This window comes from Macrobrachium rosenbergii, chromosome 12 (genome assembly GCF_040412425.1).
Source record: "Macrobrachium rosenbergii isolate ZJJX-2024 chromosome 12, ASM4041242v1, whole genome shotgun sequence".
NCBI classification, from domain to species: domain Eukaryota; kingdom Metazoa; phylum Arthropoda; class Malacostraca; order Decapoda; family Palaemonidae; genus Macrobrachium; species Macrobrachium rosenbergii.
Window position 1 is genome coordinate 1,978,001 of NC_089752.1, and position 20,498 is coordinate 1,998,498.

Genomic DNA, 20,498 nt, shown 5'->3' on the forward strand with positions numbered 1-20,498 from the left:
TCTCTCTCTCTCTCTCTTTTATATATATATATATATATATATATATATATATATATATATATATATATATATATATATATATATATATATACTAACAGGACCTATTAAAATTGGATGGATGGCATCTAGCGGAGATATTAATTCAAGAAAAGTTACAAGCCTTCTACGTGCCCAGTCATTCCAAGGATACTTGACATGGAGGACTCTTAGTCCTAGAAAGCTTGTAACTTTTCTTGAATAAATATCTCCGCTAGATACCATCCAGTTTTAATGAGGTCCTGTTATTAACTGAATTAAAGTACAGAACAATTGTGTAAATGATAAATTATATATATATATATATATATATATATATATATATATATATATATATATATATATATATATATATATATATATAGATTACTCAATCTCCTGACGTTTTCACAGATTTTTCCAACACTAAAGAATAACAGGAAATACGTTAAGTCTAAGAAATGCAACAAATTTTGTAAGAGTGGCAGACAATCAGAAAGAAAGGCGCTGAAAGCCTGCCTACCTGTCTTTAAACTCCGATTATTTAATATTCGTAGAAAAAATCTTGAGAAAATGATGAAGATGACGTCACTCATTTGTGCCATTTCCTTCCGATCCTCCAAAGTATCTTCGTACTAATTGCCTTTGTTGAAGAGGTGATTTTGCAACTGCTGAATTCGAGAAGCCTTGTTTTAAATGTCATTACCTACGAAGAGATTTCTTGCGTTGTATAACCTTTGTGTAGATCGAGTGTGGGCTTTCATTGTCTAAATACTGGGAAGGTAAACCAGCGTTGAATAGTCTAGACCTATGAAGAGGTTTCTTGCGTTGTATAACCTTTGTGTAAATCGAGTGTGGACTTTCATTGTCTAAATACTGGAAAGGTAAACCAGCGTTGAATAGTCTAGACCTATGAAGAGGTTTCTTGCGTTGTATAACCTTTGTGTAAATCGAGTGTGGACTTTCATTGTCTAAATACTGGGAAGGTAAATCAACGTTGAATAGTCTAGATCTAGACAATGTTCTCCAAAGCAGCATGACCAAATCGCAAAGGGTTAAAAATTATTGACAGAGCATCCAAGGGTGGTTTCTAGACTCTTTCATGTTGTCTCACCTTCTTCCCTCCAAGTGTTGTCCTCCGTGCCTTTGAAATTCAGACGAATTATAAATAAAAATATAAATATTTAGTCATATTATTATTTTTTGCTATTCTATTTCAGACCTTCCTTCAACCGACAATAACCATGGATGCGATGCCAAGGAATGCATCCCTCTGCAGAAGTGTCCGCATCTGGTCCAGCTCCTGAGGACGCCGACGAGCGAGAGCATCAGAAAGGTGCAGGCAGCGACGTGCTTTATCGAGCGTTCGATTCCTATGGTGAGATATTATTATTATTATTATTATTATTATTATTATTATTATTATTATTATTATTATTATTATTATTAAACGTAAAAGCTTTAGAAATTAAGTAAGCGAAAACACCCATTAACTAATAAGTATGTGAAGTAGGGATAAACGTTCATATTTCCGTAGTCTAGTCCAGGGCCAGCCTTTCTCACGACTGGCTGTGAGGTAATCGACCACTAACAATTACCAACAATATTGCAAGTCAAATATTGTAAGGATTAACCCCAGGAAATAGAGCCGAAAGGGAACCTATGCATTGCATTGTGGCATTCAATATACGGCGTAGATTATTAATATTCGGTTTGCGGAGGTAAGTGTTTGAACCCTTTATATTTATCAGGCAGCGGCTTTATAAATTACCAAAAAAAAAAAAAAAAAAAAAAAGATGCATGCTCAGTATTTATACTTCGGAACTAAAGATCGAATATTACTGACGAGATTTGTCATTGCTACTTGTCAATTCGGCCGTTCAAATATTACTGAGAACTGTTTTCTATTCCGTTATGCACGAAATCGAACACAGTTTTGATCAGGCGATTGCCAAGATACGATAATGGTATCTTCAGACTTTTTGGAATCGACTTCAGCCGCGTAGCGGACCTCTTGCAAACAGAAACAGGAGACTAATTAATCTTTTTATAAAAACTGTAAGAATTATATTCTGATGCCAAAAATAAGGAGAAAGTGCCCAATTTTAGGATATGTTGATTAAATAATCAGGCAGCCAACCCAAAACTTTTCACCAACATGGAAAAATCTAAGTTCTTTTCGTCTATTTATCAAGCTATTGATTTGGGTAGGTAGGGGATTGGGAAGGTAGGGGGGGGACAGTAGCCCCGGGTTCCAGCGCTCGTAGCACACGCCAACAAGCTCGTAATAATGATAACTGCGGTCGTTTCAATGGACCTGAGGAATAACAGGGCACTGGCAAGATGGCCTAAGATGCCAGAACATTGGCTCGTCTCTGCCAGCCTTTATTGGCATTTTGACAAGTGTTAAATATCAGTGAAAATGGTAATAGATTGTTTAATTTTCTCCTTACGTCACTTCACACGTTTTTCTCTCAGTTCTAAGTTTTCTCTGCATTTATTCTTTCCAAATATATTTTATTTACTTCGTACATTCAGTTTTCTTCAATTCTACATCAGTTTGTTATATTCTTACCTCAATCACTTCTATCTGGAGCGTATGTGTATCCTTTTATTCTTGTGATAAAATAGGTTTGCAGTTTTATTTCTCATTTCATTACCCATTTCCCTAAATAATCTGTTAGGTCTACTCTGTTAGATCTAGTTATATTTATGTTCATTACTTGAATTTTTTCTTGATTTAATGTGTCGGATTTGTTCCATTATTTTTGTCTATTATAATATATATATATATATATATATATATATATATATATATATATATATATATATATATATATATATATATATATATATTTATATATGTATGCATAAGAAGATTAACTGTTCTTTCCGTTCCAACAGGTATGCTGTCTTACCACGAGAGCAGTGAAGCCTCCGGGTAACAAACTGATCCCGAGTAAGCCCGGATCCTGCGGCCATGGAACCACCAATGGACTGTCGAGGATTTTCGGAGGTCAAGAAGCCCCCATTGACGGATACCCTTGGATAGCAGCTATGGGATATTCAGGTTGGCTTGATGGTGTTTAATTGTCAAAATCAGCGTTTCCCTCGCAGACAGGGCCACCTGTTTAGACGGGAGAATCTGCTGTCTAGACATGCTTAGAATAGTGTTGGAGGGGAAAGGAAACACATCTTATTTGTACAAAGGTGTGACTGCAACTGATAGGCCTACTGAACTGCGGACACGCGGCCAACATTGGCGCCAATCGCGCTGCCCTCTTGGCAACAGACATAACGTACATTCAACCATCCTACAAATAGGATATTTTATGTTGTTGTATCCTTTTGTTTTAAGGGAAAGGATGGGTGATCAGGTTCAGAATCAAACATACAACCCTGTCTAATTGACCATGGGAGTCATATATAAGATTTAGCATAGTCGATTGACCACCAAGTACATGATTCACTGCATCGGTTTAGGGAGGCAAGATGGTTCCCCACCCAAAGGACGATCTCGGAACTCGCACTGCGCTTATTCTCGTTTTTAACAACACTAACTATAAAAGCATGTCGCATTCATACGTACGCAGCAGAGTCTATTGCAATAATTCGGACGACACAAGGAAGAGGTGCACTTGACGAGTGCTAAAGAAACAGCGTTACTGTCCACATCAAGAACCAATATTGAGATCATTCTCCTACAGAGGATGAGTTTAGAGTCGAGGCACTGTGTTCTTTGAGTTATAAATCTTGGCGAGCATAACGTGCTCATTAGATGTCTGCCGTTTTTTTCTATTATATTTGTTGTTCTTATCTTGTTCAATATCATTCTTATAAAGCTGCTGTAGAGTAAATCATGACCACATGAGATTTTTCGACACCATGATACAGTTACTCGAGAATAATTATCTTTTTTTTTATTATTTGGCTATATATCAGTAAACTATACCTATACTCAAAGCCTTGAGAACAGCAAACATACCTTTCAGAGCAAAAGAGATATGAAAGTGACAGACTGTTTTTTCTAATGACTGCTTAAACGGAATTTGTAAAAAGTGTCTTCTGTTTTTGCTATTGTTGTTCTTGGTACTAGAGGGCGCGTCAGTAATTACATTGGAAGAAGAGCAACAGTAAAATTATAATAAATACCCATTCATTAACGTTTTTGTTGATAACGGTTATTAATATAATTACTAATATTGGCAGAATTTGGATTCGGACACATCCAGTATCACTGCGCCGGATCCATTATCAACGAGAGATACGTACTGACAGCTGCCCACTGCGTGTCTCCCTCGGTGCTGAATCTGAAGAAATTGTAAGTAGACTCATGTGAAATTGGCTCGGTGACATTAAAAAGTCCTAACCTGAAAGGCTCACTGACCGGGCTTTTTTATTGTTCTTTTACATTATAAATATTTCTCAGTCAGTGTTAATGCAGTATTAGTAGTTAGGTGACATAGGGTAGTAGCTGTAAGCATGATTGACCTTAAAGGAAATTATTTTTAGCACCTTTACCAATGACACCTCAAAAAAGGTACCACCAACTTGGTTTAGAACAGCACAATGATTCTCTGTGTAAATTTGACAAAATTTGACTTAATGCCCTTAACAATAGTGCCCTAAACTGGAAAACTGCAGTATCTGCAAAAATTTCGAAATTGAGATATGCCACCTATTTGGCTCGTGAAACACTAATACACAAGTTACTGCAGATTCAGAATGATTCTTCAATGCTTTCCACGTCCATTTAGGGGGGTCCTATTTGTAGTATCTGCAAAATCCGTAGTAAGGCAAGAGAGTATCTACCATTTTTCTCAGTTTTGTATTTTTGCAGATACTGCGGTCTTCCATTTTAGGGCAGAATAGAATGCTAACGTTTATAATATTTTACAAGGATGGGTAATTATATGGGTGGTTTGCATTTATAGGATTTGTTTACCTTATAAAATATATATCCATCTTTGTGGTGGTAGTTCAGATTTTTTGCCTTCAATTATTTATCGTTTGATACAAAACACGGGCCAGCCCTAGGAGAGCTGTTAATCAGCTCAGTGGTCTGGTAAAACTAAGGTATACTTACTTTTTACTTACTACCCAGGGCTATATAACAGTGTTCAGTTAAAGGCAAGTAACCTCGCTTGTTACAACAATACTTTGGAAAATGAGTCTAAGTCCAAATTCAATACGATTAGGACCCAAAGACTAAATCTTCACCCGTAGCAAAAATCAGTATTTTTCGAAAATTAGCGTAACCTAAGACCGCATTTGAGAATTTACTGAAGATTGAGGTTCTAAATTTACTCTATCATTTATGAAGTGAACTTTTTTGATAATATTTCATTTCCCTATATATATATAATTGCATATATTAGAGTTAAAATGGTATGCACTTATCCTTTAAGAATGCATTCAATGTCCCGGGTGCAAATTCCTGAGATGTATGCTAGTATTGCACCTGCCCCGGTTTTTTGGCCTGGCCCTAGGTTAGGTTAAATTGGGTTAGATAGGAGCAAATTGGTAATTTGGGTGTGGGAAACATAATGTGATTGTTTTCAAGAAAATTCAGTGGTTAGTTTTTAAGACATGGCGTCCCGCTTTTTTCATGGAAAGGTCCCGGACTCAGTTACATCTCGGGAAAATGCATCCCGGGTCTTTTATCTAGGTTTGGGACAAGTATAAAAGTATAATGATATAATTTCTCAGCATCTGCATTATTGGCTATTTCATGGTTTGGGACAAGTATAAAAGCGTAATGATACAATATCTCAGCAACTGCATTATTGGCTATTCCAGGGAAATCATAACCATCGGGGAATGGGACTTGGCCACGACCCAGGACTGTCAGAGAACTTCCACGGGGCTAGAACTCTGCGCCCCTCCGGCCGTGAATTACACCTACGAGGAAATTATCATACATCCCAAGTACGACACCTGGGCGCCGTACTCCGATGACATCGCTCTCATTAGGCTGTCATCTCCTATGGACCTTTCAAGTGAGTTTAATATATATATATATATATATATATATATATATATATATATATATATATATATATATATATATATATAAATATATATATATATATTACGTAGTAAAACTCTTTATACATATACTATTAAAATAACCACAGAAATGTTTTGTGAATTATGTCAGTTCTCGTACTAGTGATTGTGGTCAACTGTCTCCCATTTCATTTATTTCTATGTTATATTTAGTACATATGGCTTCTAAGCTTTTTGTGCCCTCACAGGCCACAGGGGGCTCTTAATTGATCTTCTATTATTTCTTTGATAATAGTAAAATACTCTTTATAAATGCACTATTAAAGTAGTCACAGAAATTTGTGAATTATGCCAGTTCTCGTACTAGCGACTGTGGTAAACTGGAAGTTAGATGAGTGTAAAAAGAAATATCTCAGAACTGCGTTAAATGGTCAAACCTCCCTTCTGGAATACATCTAGCTCACTATTCCTTGAGATGTGAAGTCGAATGGACTCTGTGTATTCCAAGGTAATACATTAAGGGGTGTATACAATGCGAATTGACCCGAGCAAAATACAGAGCTTACATTTAAACACTAACCAACGGCCTCGCTAACAACAAGATTAATGGGAGTAAGTTAGAGAGAATTTTAATTCTTATTTGAACTGTAAATAGAATTTAGGCCAAAGGCCAAGCACTGGGACCTATAAGATGTCATTCAGCGATGAAACGGAAATTGACAGTAAAAGGTTTGAAAGGTGTAACAGGAGGAAAACCTCAAAGCAGTTGCACAACGAATCAATCGTTAGGGGAGGGTGGAGAGTAAGATGGAAGAAAGAGAATATGAAAGGAGGTATAGTAAAAGGAACGAAAGGGGTTGCAGCTAGGGGCCTACAGTGCACCGCATGAGTTACACTGACGGCACTAACCCCCTATACTGAAATACTTACTATATCAGCAGCAGAAACACTTGCAAAATGCTAGCCAGTGTTTTCCATCCACACTGATGAAAGTGAGTTTAGGGATATTTCTTATGAATCACGTTTGACCCACAATAGATAAAAAGCATTTTTTCTTCTTCTTCGTTTTTAACGTGCATTTTTTCCCATTTTTATATGGGGTAAGCACGATGCCTTCTTTTGAAGGACTTTGATTTGGCGGTGGGGTAGACCGTAGCCTCGATCGGCTGCCCTGCCTGACATCGCTTAGACCCCGGTAGCGAACGTGTAAATGTTACCAAATCCCCAACTCCCTTTCTCCCAGCAGCGAGGAGAACTGGGCGGGTAGGTTGATAGTTCGAGACCGTGTGAGGTGTCTGTTATGTTTTTATTGCGTATGAAATAAAAACAAACAGGCAAAACTCATAAAAAAAGTGCCATGGATTTTTTTTTATAAGAACACAACACGTTACAGAATTGCTCATTTCTGTTCCTGTAGAATTACTTAATGCATCGAAGCAAACAGACAGAACTCTCAAGTGATCGCTTTTCTTTTTGCCTTTTTAAAGAAAATTAGATGCACAGTTAAACAGAGACAAAATTAATGGCACGTTTCATTTATTTATTAGAAATTTATTAGAAAAATTGGTCGTTTTCATTAGGCAGAATTGATTATAAAGTAAAAGCAAAGGTTACAAAACCTTACTTTCAATTTTAAAATTGAATTACTCGTGAAGGTCGGAAAGATTACACGAGTGCTTCTTTACATAGAACATTACTTACAGAAAGAGTAATCAAGCAGAACAAGCTACAAAAATGAACACTTGGAATTTTTTGGGCGTCAGAGTGAACTTTTCCTTCAAACTGGACATGAGCAGTATTTTGATCTGATACTCAAGAGTGTAAGACGACATCCAGTAAAACGATATTTAATTATATTACAGCAGTTTTTAAAGCAGAACCAAATTCGCCCCCCAAAACGCCTACTGGGAAAACCCCCCAACACGAACCAGTAGGTTTGGTCTAGTGGTCCACATTGGGCTTTCAGTCCCCTTAAAACCAAGATCTGTGTCTAATATCTATAGACCTTGAATCATTACCATAATGACGGGTTGGTTCTAATCCAAACCAACCAGGCCCCCGTAGTGAGGCAGTAACGTCAGTGCACCTCATGCGGTGCATTGTAGGCATTACCTAAGGATCTTCGCATCGTGCCTTCGGCCCCTAGCTGCAACCCCTTTCGTTCCTTTTACTGTACCTCCTTTCATATTCTCTTTCTTCTTTCTTACTTTCTACTCTCTCCTGACAATCGATTCGCAGTGCAACGGCTTTGAGGTTTTCCTCCCGTTACACCTTTCAAACCTCTTACTGTCAATTTGCGTTTCAGCGGTGAACGACCTCATAGGCCCCAATGCTTGGCCTAAATTCTACATTCAGCTCAGTTTAAACCAACCAGCCAATCTATGTCTGACTTTCCTCTTGCAGCGAAGTGGGTGCACCCGATCTGCCTTCCTCCGCAGGGGATGAACGTCCAGCGCCTGGTGGGTGACAGGGAGGCCGTTGTCGCCGGCTGGGGGACGACGGAGGGCGGCCAAGGCAGCTCCCGCCTCCTGCACGTGCTACTCCCGCTGGAGAGCATCGGCTTCTGCAACAGCACCTACGGTGGCAAGATGGTCAAGGGACAGGCGAGTGTTTTCGTAGTTCTGTTGTTTTTGCTTTGTTTCCTTGTGACTCTGTTGAGGGTTTACGTATAAATTGGAGTTGTCCTTTTTATTTTCTTTTGTCTCCGTCGTAGATTATGAGTTTGTCAGAGATAGACATTTGCTAAAGTTAACTTTGATTAAATTCTGACTGTAATACCATTAAAAATGTAAAATGATATATATTTTCTCCAATAAAAGATAAAACAAAAAAGATAGACATGTCGCTTGTAAATGTAGGTCTATGTGGAAATTTTAAGCGTAACATTAACGAACGTTTAGATATTTGGTGCTAATATACTAGGCCGTCTACCTAGGGGATCAAATGCGTTTCGCCGTGCTTAGCACTAGCCCCTTGCGGATAAAATGTGATCAAGTGCACTTAGGGACATTTGATCCTTAAGGAGCTAGTACTAAACACGGCGAAACAGTGTAGAAACACGCAGGTAGACCGCCTACTATAGTAGCACCAGATATTTTTAGCGATGCGCATTTAGGATGGTAATGATCACTTCACCCTTTCCGAAAAATGCCCATTAAAATAGAAAAATTGCAATGGAAATTCCAGGTACATAAGGAAATATGACTCCAAACAACTATTAAATATCTCGATACATGACGATATTCATTATGAATTAATGGATAGGTATTATATATATATATATATATATATATATATATATATATATATATATATATATATATATATATATATATATATATATAATATATATATATATATATATATATATATATATATATATTTAATATGAAATACTGTATGGAATTATAAATACATACGATGATTACCTTAGGACAAGGCCACTCCTCAATATACTCATGAGATAATTCTTTCCAGGTGTGCTTTGGTGGGGATGTGGGCCAAGACTCCTGCGCCGGGGACTCCGGCGGTCCACTGGTCCTGGGCGGTCCAGGGGACCAGCCGCCGTTCCTTCAGATCGGAATCGTGTCCTACGGACCGTCCACCTGCGGGCTGGACTCTGTCCCTGGCGTCTACACCTCCGTCAGCGACTACCGGGACTGGATTGACGAGAATGTTCGAGCTTGAGAAAGTCTTGAGGACGTCTTCGTTCTTCTCATTGCGTGTGTTAGCACGTTTGCCACGCCCCTTTGACTCACGCCCCTTTGACTCTGGCTCCTTTGACACACGCCCCTTTGTCACGCCCCTTTGACACCCGCCCCTTTGTCACACACCATTTGACTCACTACTCTTTGACACATACCTTGACACACGTCCCTTTGACTCACGCTCCTTTGACACATGCCCTTTTGTCACACACCCTTTCACTCATACCCCTTTGACACACGCTCCTTTGTCACAAGCCCCTTTGACACGCCCTTTAGACATACGCCCCTTTGACGCACACTCCTTGACACACACACACACCCCTTTGACACACGCCCCTTTCACTCATGCCCCTTTGACACACATCCCATTGACATACGTCCCTTTGACACATGCCCCTTTGTCACACGCCCCTTTGACACACACACCCGTGATCATCTGTGAGATTATGGGGCTGGGAACTTCATCCCAAAATTCAATATTTATATTTTAATGTCAGGTTGTAAACCAGTTAGAGTTCACACTGCTCACTGTGTGTCCTCCCGAGAAGGCGCGAAATTGAGTGTGTATGTGTGAGCGGGTGTGCTTTATGTGTAGATGTGCGTATTTAATGTTTCAGTATTTAATGTAGTATTAGGAAAATAGAAATAATATAAGATACTGTATTGTTGAATTAAAAGTTGTAAGAGGAGAAGATTTAGAAAGTATTTCATAACCAAAGACTAAGAAGTGTCACAAAACATTTTGCAATAAACGACACAAAATCACGTACAAAAAGATTTTTCTTGTTCCAGATAAAATAGATAATTCAAAATATTTTGTATTCAGGAAAGAAAAGCAATATATGTTTCCAAAACTAGAGACACATGAGACAATTTGTATCTAAATGCACGAGAAATTCGACAATGTTTGGCCTGGACTCAAACTAATTCGATCTTAAGCAGGAGCTTTAAGAAATCAGCCTATGATGAAGAGGTCACAGTTACCAGAGTTAAATACAAATATACATGCATACATGCATATGATTTGTAACTCATACCCATATAAATGAAGCCACAAATGTCGCTTAATATCGAGTGTACCGTGGGAATAAGTTACACCCAATGGTATTTATAATTATTAATAAGTGTATTTGGCCCGGATGGAGTTGTTACTTGTGCCTTTGGTTTAGACGCAGTGATAGACAGTCGACTTGACCATTAGGATACCAAGGGCAGATACGTTTATCAGTTATAATTGAATGGAAGTTACTCCCAAGGCATAATGAATTCGATATTAAGTGATATATATATATATATATATATATATATATATATATATATATATATATATATATATATATATATATATATATATAATTTGTGTCTATATGGTAGGCACAATTGTCTTCTTTTTAAGAATTCTGAACATATATGTCCATTAGACATGTCTTGCTAATGAATTTCAAATAAGACTTACGCTGTATTGTATGTTTGTATTTTTGGAGCATTAAATGCAACAAAAAATACACGAACAATTTTTTTTTAAGAAAATATATATATATTTGATCTGAGGGTGTTTGATGTTATCCTTGCTTAACATACTACACTATTTTCTACTTTCTCTGTTGATTTACCTGTGCCCTGTCTCAGCCACAGCGAGGTACACAGAACCCTCAGCTTCGACGGTGCATCCTGTGTTAAGAGGAAGTGTGTCCTAATTACTGGCTTCGCCCAAAAGCACTACTAGTACTAGACCCCATGTTCATAGGTCTAATCTAGGGACCTTCCCGCGCCTTATTCTATTTTTCACATTCTTCTCTCCTTAATCTAATACACTTCTTTCCAAGGTTTATGGACGCATATTTTAATACGGTACATCCTATTAAACTATTTCTTCTTTTAATAGTGAGATCTCTTCTTTCTGTATTTCCTTTACCTATGCTTCTTTCAAAGTGAACACCACATTCTCTGGGAACCAGTTTCAAGTCATTTAGCCTGTGAGCTTGTTCATATAAACAGGTTCATCTGTAATAATAATAATAATAATAATAATAATAATAATAATAATAGAATTTACATCAAGAAAAATAAACAAAACCTTCCATTCAAAGGTGTTAAATGTCCATAAGCTTTTCACGCATTATGTTACTTTCGTCATTCGTTCACGGGAATCTATATGATATATCTTGTGCCCCTCTTCGAATACATCGTGCAATTACTGTATTACCATAGAGATGACCCTCTCCATTTGTCGAGGCAACCTCGATAAAATGAGGGTTTTGCAAGGTCATGCTACTTTAACGATGTTTGCAATCAAAACGGGACAATTTTATTATTTCCCGTCTTACAGAAACTGACCATTCCTATTCGTTGGGACAAAGGCTGTATAAACTCTGGAGACAGGATGGAAGTCATTCATCCGCGCCAGGAAGTAGTGCGGAAGCGTTAAGCAACGAGCTTTAATGCCGACAATACTCTAGTTTGATCAAAAAACGAGCATCGTCTTTCTCAGAAAACATCACCTACGTAACCCATGTAAGCGTACATATATCCTGTCCTACTGTCTAACCTGTCAAACATGATACAGTAATTGATTATTTTGATCTAAGTGCATCGTACACTCTGACTTATTTTTCATCTTTCTCGGTATCTGATGACGTCAGAGAGCTAGAGGCTGTTGAAAACGCTTCCTAGAAATACTATAGATGATGACGGTATAACGTTACCTGCATCAGATCTCTTCAACCATTATTCAAATTCTTGCGTTTGTACGTCTACAAGGACAATACCCAGGGACACTTTCCCACTGGGAAAAGTTGCACAAATTGTTGGTTTCCTCTTTCCCAAACAATCCGTACCACATGATCTTGAGCGTCTACTCTAGGGAATATTTCATATTTGGCCGTTTTCCATAACCTTTTTTTTTTATATAGCTCTATGGGTTCGTTTCAATTTTCCCAGAGACGTCACACTTCTATTACCAGAAGTCTTCCGTTTCCTCAGCTGCAAAAGCGATAGAGAGGGTAAGGTCTTTCTGACCACGAATAGGATACTTGACGCAGTTTCAGATGTAATGCTATACCTTAAAGAGCAACGTTCCTGCGCCGTAATTTTTTTTTTTTTATTTGTTGATAATTTCATTTTGTAATTCCTTTTTCGTTGATTTGGTTGTTCTATTTCGTGAAGTTTACTGGGCAGAGCAATCGTTTTTTTTTTACTTATTCCATAAGAATTGGGCTTTCTTTGACTGCCGCATTTGGATGATAAGTTGTCCACCTTGCGTTTGGATTCCACAAATTACGACCTATCTATCTGTCTATATTTTTTCTAACTCTTTACCACTAGTTTTATTTCGTCTCTCTCTCTCTCTCTCTCTCTCTCTCTCTCTCTCTCTCTCTCTCTCTCTCTGATTATCTAACGCATACATAACTACCTCCAAAACGGTTACATAAAGTTGTGCAACTCGCTGATAAAATTTTATTTCTGGGAGAACTCACGGAAGCGGATATGATTGCGAAATACAAATCATGAGAGAGAGAGAGAGAGAGAGAGAGAATCATCGATGTATATACTAACCTGACATTCATAAATTTCTTATCACCTGGAAACGAATAAATCAGTACTAGAGATCTTATGTTACCTTCTAAAGAAAAACTGATATTTAGGTATATATATATATATATATATATATATATATATATATATATATATATATATATATACACACATATATGTGTGTGTGTGTGTGTGTGTGTGTGGAAAGGCAAACAGGCGCATACCAGAGTAAAGGGAGATTCATTTGATCATCTTTTGGCGTGACTGAACAGTAACAATGCCTACTTACACAAAGCGTGGAACTTTCTTCTGACCTCACAACATGCAAATATAATCACAAATCTGCTGTTGTTTGTTTGACATCCTAAAGCTATACAAGTATGGTAACATGTTTGTGCTTAATGGAAATACAATTTTAAAGAATATTTGAGGGTGGTACTTTGGTCTTATCGAGGCTCCACCTACACCGAGGTGCTAGTACTAAACGTGGCGGAAGCTCCTTGGGACGCCGTGTTTAGTACTAGCCCCTCGGGGATCAAAGTATTATATACACCCATTTCTATATTGTGTGGTCGACAAGTTACATTAATAAACGATATATTTGAGAACTTCTAAAACAATGCTGGTAACTCTGCATTCATATTTCTTACTAATGCTAATTCTATGGGATATGAAACAGGTTTCGACAGAATTGTATTTGTTATCCATTTGCATTATGAAAAAAAAACAAGTAAAAATGAGCCGAAGTTCCTTCGGCGTAATCGAGTTTTCTGTACAGCCACTACAGCGTATAATTAAGGCCACCAACAACGATCTCTCTTTCGGTGGTCTCGGTATAATGCTGTTTGAGCCGCGGCCCATAAAACTTTAAGCACGACCCGGTGGTGGCCTGTCCTATACCGTTGCCAGACGCAGCAATATGGCTGAATTTTACCTTAATTAAAATAAAAACTACTGAGCCTGGAGGGCTGCAATTTGGTATGTTTGATGACTGGAGGTTGGATGATCAACATACCAATTTGCAGCCCCTAGCCTCGGTAGTTTTAAAGATCTGATGCCGGACAGAAAAAGTGCGACGGAAGGTACAAAGATTTGGCACAATAGTTTTCTTTTTACAGAAAAAACTAAAAAAACGATAACGTTATTAGAAAGACGGAAATTTCCTAACCTTGGTGCACTGGAATGGCTCTACAACACAGTTATATATACTGAAAGCACTCAGTCTATGCTATTTTTTCTATGGACTGTAGTGAAACATTTGAGGGGGGGGGGAATCCCCATCTCAAAAGAGGCTTAAGGAAAATGGAAGGAGTAATTGTGGTAAATAAATAGATTATTATTATTATTATTATTATTATTATTATTATTATTATTATTATTATTATTCAGAAGATTAAACCTATTCAAATGGAGCAAGCCCACCAAAGGGGCCACTGACTTGAAATTTTGGCTTTCAAAGAATATTATGGTGTTCATTAGGAAGAAGTAATAGGAGGTAAAGAGAAATACAGAAAGAAAAGATCACACTTACTAAAAAAAGAAAAAAAATAAACCAATAGACTGATAAATAGATAAAAACGAATTAAATCCCAGGAGAATAGTACTAGGGTAGTGGTGCATTGCGTCTTCGCCTGAACTTTTGCACGACAGTAACTGACGCCAAGGAAAATATGAAGTTTCATCTGCAATTGAAAAGTTGATCTCTATACAAGTACATAACATAACGCGAACGGGATTATGTACCGCAGAGCTGAAATCAATAAAAAACAAGTGTTGATTCCTCTTACTCATATTAGGGTTTCCAGCCTAGTACTACGCTTCTCTTGTGTCAGCCAAAACTAGTTTGTGACGTCATTGCAAGTCTTAGAAAGGTCCGGTGGTCGCTCTTGCTTGTAGTATCAATAATTTCTTGCACTAAAGGATTTGTCAGCAATTCTTGAGCGTAAGGGCGTAGTTTCTGATGCAATGAGCTTTGATTATTTCGAATTCTTATTGTACTTGCGTGTGAGAATGTATTAGTTACGACGCACACACATATATTATCATATATATATATATATATATATATATATATATATATATATATATATATACATATATTATATATATATATATATTATCAGAATACAGCAGTTTACGAATAGGATCAATTTATGCCAAATAGCACATAGACTGATTTGTCGTTTTTTATAAGAAACATACCCTGAATAACTCCACATTCCTAACGTGAACTCTCAGATGCACAGAAATCAAAGGTTTACCAACCTCCCGAGTTAAGCCATCTTTCTTTTTTCCAAGGAACGAAATGACCATTGTCAATGCTGCGTCGGATTTCTTCTTCTCATTATTATTCTAACTTCTCATAGGACTCTGGGACTTCCCTGCCCTAACCTTAGCCAATATCTAAGCCTAAGTCCCAATTAAGACGCAGTTGATATAGCAAGCAGGAATTAACCGTTTCTTTGTAACCTACTTGATGCACAGGAAATTGCTTTTGCCAAACTCACTGAGTTTTCCATCCACCTTTCTCCGTGGAGGGGGTAGGTTCTTTCCAGCGTGCCTTTGGCCCCTTTCATTCCTTTTACCTGTACCTCCTTAAATATCCTCTTTCTTCCATCTTACTTTCCACCCTCTCCTAATAATTGATTCATAGTGCAACTGCTTTGAGGTTTTCCTCCTGTTACACCTTTTAAACCGTTTACTGTCAATTTCCGTTCCAGCGCTGAATGACCTCATTGGGCCTAAATTCTATATTCAATTCATCTCAATACATCCATTTTTTTTGTTTCCGAGAACTCAATGAAGGCTCGTGATGTAACAGTGAGTTTTTCTGTTTATTCTGATACCTGCGATTTCTCATGGAACTCTTATCGATATTCCAAGCCTCGACGTTAGGCAATATCTTTCTCTCTGGGACTATGACGTAATTGAGGAAGAATCGTTTCATGCAGAAGGAATGCACTTTTGAAACTTGACCAAATTTTGCTCAAAGCAGCCTGAAAAATCACCCCCTCTCAAGGTAAAAGTTATTCTGCCTAAAGTTCAGTACTTCACTAATGATAAACTAAAGTCGAAAGATTTATTTAACTGGATATATTTCAACTGGATATGAACAAACGATCAGTAGTGGATATACACACACACACCTACAAATATATATACACTTATGTATGTGTGTGTGTACGAGTGCTTGTGCAAACATGACTTCTGTGATCTAGTGGTTGTGACACTCACTTCGTTAGCTAAGCATTGATGTGTGTACCCAAGAGTCAGTCGCCTGCAGTGGGTGGCAGCTAAGATGGAGAAGGGTATGGAAGTGATAAGAAGAATAACAACTTCTGGGTATTAGATAATAATGAGAGAGAGAGAGAGAGAGAGAGAGAGAGAGAGAGAGAGAGAGAGAGAGAGAGAGAGAGAGAGATAAATGAAATAGCATGTTTAATTTTACATTGGAATTTTCCCCCTGGACCAACACTCAAATTTCTCAACATCTCTATAAATGCATTACAATTAAAACGATGAAATTTGTATTCTTATTTAATCTTTTATCGATACACCCTCTCTCTCTCTCTACTTCTTTATAATGACCTTTAAAAACTCTCTCTCTCTTATGAGCAGACATTCCAGAGATATAATATGACTTTTTAAAACTTATAGATACGTACGTTTCTTATGAGTAGACATTCTAAAACGAGAGAGAGAGAAGAGAGAATAAGAGAGAGAGAGAGAGAGAGAGAGAGAGAGAGAATCGTTTCTTAATAGTAGGAGCTAAAACAACAGTTGCAGAATTAGTAATAATAATTGTAATAGTGGGAATGCTTAATGTACATGAGAGAGAGAGAGCTAAAACAGAGAGAGAATTTGGTAATAATAGATTGAGAGAGAGAGAGAGAGTAAATAAGAATACCCTACATGACAGCTAAAATTCTGAAACGTTCAGGTATTTACCTAAAAATCCATGATGGCAGCAACTAGGAAATTCGCAAGAACTCTACAAATCCCAATTGACGAATGGAAAATAACAACAAAAGATTATCCTCTTATTCGCCACGTGACTCAATTTCCTGTAGCTAGAGGGACGCTATAAACTTCATAAACAACGCCGAAGATTCTTCGGCGCAGTCGAGTTTTCTGTACGGCCACTACAGCGTATGATCGTGGCCACCGAAAACATATCTATCTTTTGGTGGTCTCGGTATAATGCTTTATGAGCCACGGCCCATGAAACTTTAACCACTGCCCGGTGGTGGCCTTCTATATAGTTGCCAGAAGCATGATGATGGCTAACTTTAACCTTAAAGAAAATAAAAACTGCTGAGGCTAGAGGGCATGCAATTTGGTACGTTTGATGATTGGAGGTGGATGATCAACATACCAATTTGCAGCCTAAGTCAGTAGTTTTTAAGATCTGGAGGGCGGTTGAAAAGTGCGGACGGACAGATAAAGCCGGCACAATAGTTTTCCTTTGAACACTAAAAACCAAATACCATTTTCATCTAATTAAAAGTGATGTTTAGCCTAATAAACCTTATCATCAGTAATGGTTTTAAAATCAAAATATATACAAAATGATTCTAGTGGGTGTAAAATATATATGGTTCACATACGCTATATGTATATATATATATATATATAATATACATATAAATATATAATATATATACACAATATATAATACACACACACACATATAATATATATACAATATATATATATATATATATATATATATATATATATATATATATATATATATATATATATATATATATATTGTGGATACTGAAAAAACTCATTCACACTTAATGGCGTCTATATTTATCGCCTCTCTTAATACAGTACTTTTTATTTGGATGGAGCTCCTTTTACCAGTTAGTGTTTTTTCTCTTTTTGCTGATGATATTTTTACGTGTACAGAAGACATTCTACAACCATTTCATTCTCTCTCTCTCTCTCTCTCTCTCAGCAAAACTCTATCTCTGTCTCTTCAACTACGAGTCTCATTCATTTCATGTTCGTCAAAGACTTTTCGCATTACGTATTTCTATTTTTATCCTTTTATTGATTTTTTGGGGAAAATTCCCCTATAGACAAAAGGGTTACTTTTGGGTATTGCGAGGGTATTTTTGTATGTAAACAATACCTAGATGACCGGTCTATAAATTATTTTTAATTACTTGCTAATGACGTCATTTCCTTTTTTGTTACCAGAAGTCACGTTATTTGCAGCGATACGAACAGAGATGACGGTTGCACCACTACTTGGCTGTCGGCCGGTGAAGAGTTCCTATTTCTCTTTTGTTTTTATTGTCGTTTTCTATTCATTTGAAAATCGTTTTGAACTGTCCAATGTTGAGAATAGCGACTTTGCAGAAGTAAAAGAGGGATTTAGCAATTGCTAAATTATTGTATGAGAAGTGAATGTAATGTTATCTAAAATGTGTGACTATGTGGTGTAATCATGGCAAGAGCATGGGACTAGCCACCTACCACAGACATTTAAAGCTTCCTATTTGGACCCAGCTGAGAGATAGATTTTAAATGTAGTACAATAATGCAAAGAAACGCTGCGTTTCGCCTGACCACAAGAAGATTTATCGTGCCGTACTCCTTAGCTTTCCTTACATCTAATTTTATAGCGTGTATCAAGGCTTAGAGAGTATACTCTCTAGATCATGGGACTAGACCTCTACCACGGACATTTAAAGCTCCCTATTTGGACCCAGCTGAAAGAGAGATAGATTTTAAATGTAGTACAATAATGGAAAATGCTGCGTTTCGTCTGACCACAACAAGATTCATCGTGTCATGCTCCATAGCTTTCGTTATTTCTAATTTTGTAACTTGTACAACTCATTTACCACTTCCATCCTGTGACACCCGGAGCTATAGTGGCGCCAACACGCCTACGTCTTGTGTATAACTGTCGACATTTGAAAGTTCAACTTCATAGTTACTCATGAATGACATTTATCTTTATCAAAGCTGGGTCGCAATATTTGTCTCAGGAATAAGAAGTTGTCAATAAATCCAACCATTGAAGAGAGTCAGACAACTATGCATGCCATTGCGCATATGCTGCTTTGTTTAATTCTGCCTGCAAAGTGAAAACCGTGTTTTTGTTCATACACACGTATATATACATAAATCAATAAGGGAAATCTTTATTTAGGTGATAAACACTACTGTGCTACTTCTCTTTCAGTCAAGTTACAGAATCTTAGAACATTTCGGTCAGTTGTTTTGCTTGGTTTTGTGATCAATATGTGCATCTAGGAGAGCTGCATTTCCTAGAAATAACTGCAATTCTTAGATGATAAAATGCTAAATTTAATTGTACTTAATAAAATATATGCAATTTCATGCGGAAATATTTTGCATCACGGATTATTATTTTTCAGTCGAGTTACGTCCATACTTTTTCACTACAATCCTGCCTTTTTTGAGAGGAAATCTTATTTTCTACTAAGCTGCATTTCTAAGTGGATTCTGATTTCCGTAAGGAAGTATACATCAATACCCAAATAAATATTTTGTCGTTTGAAGGATTTGAACTTCAGGATAATGTTTAATTCTCTTCAGTTTTATGGTGTCTTAACTGTTTATGGAAAAAAACAGTTTTCTTTAAGAAAAACGCTTCTATATTTTTGTTTTAAACGAGCATTGACACGCCAACATTCAGTCAGAGTGCTACAAGAAGCTCACGAGGCAATCACAGGAACATCTGTCAGTATGGGCCAAAGCTAAGCTCTGGCCATCTTTACCATAATCCTCTCCTCATAAGGGTAGCCATTTCTAAGGGATAAGTTTCTTTATATGGTAGAGACCGTGTGTCAAATTAGGGTCCAAAAAGCAAGGAATGTGAATGTAATGAAATAAGAACTTCAGACATCTTTTTTTCTGTCGTGTAATGGTTATCTCCGCTTCTCTGGCCTATAGGATCGTTCTATATGACCCTTTGTCCATTTCGATTAATAGTCATATGAATAATGATGTTGATAATCGTAATTTATTCTTTATCTCTTCTCTAATCTTGTGAGTGTCATCCACCGGATGTCTAAATCATAACATATCAAAAGTTCCGATGTTTACGCTGAGTTGGGTTGGAACTCTTGCGTATACATAGACTTATTTTCTATTGCTAACGATGGAAAAGAGGGTAAAATTATTATTAGTCAGTCCGTACGTGATATTTTAGATACGTCATACCTTGGCTGGCAACTTATTTGCGTT

General features: G+C 37.2%; 1 protein-coding gene across 1 annotated transcript in view; it reads left to right on the forward strand.

The window, feature by feature from the left end:
- LOC136844320 (CLIP domain-containing serine protease B4-like) overlaps positions 1-10,506 on the forward strand; it is a 16,110-nt gene extending 5,604 nt beyond the window's left edge. Inside the window, exons 3-8 of the mRNA XM_067113296.1 lie at positions 1,236-1,393; positions 2,920-3,085; positions 4,225-4,336; positions 5,815-6,014; positions 8,428-8,627; positions 9,502-10,506. Coding sequence (XP_066969397.1) covers positions 1,236-1,393; positions 2,920-3,085; positions 4,225-4,336; positions 5,815-6,014; positions 8,428-8,627; positions 9,502-9,711 — 1,046 coding nt within the window. The 3' untranslated portion in view covers positions 9,712-10,506. The remainder of the gene's footprint in view (positions 1-1,235; positions 1,394-2,919; positions 3,086-4,224; positions 4,337-5,814; positions 6,015-8,427; positions 8,628-9,501) is intronic.
- Positions 10,507-20,498: the final 9,992 nt, after the last annotated feature.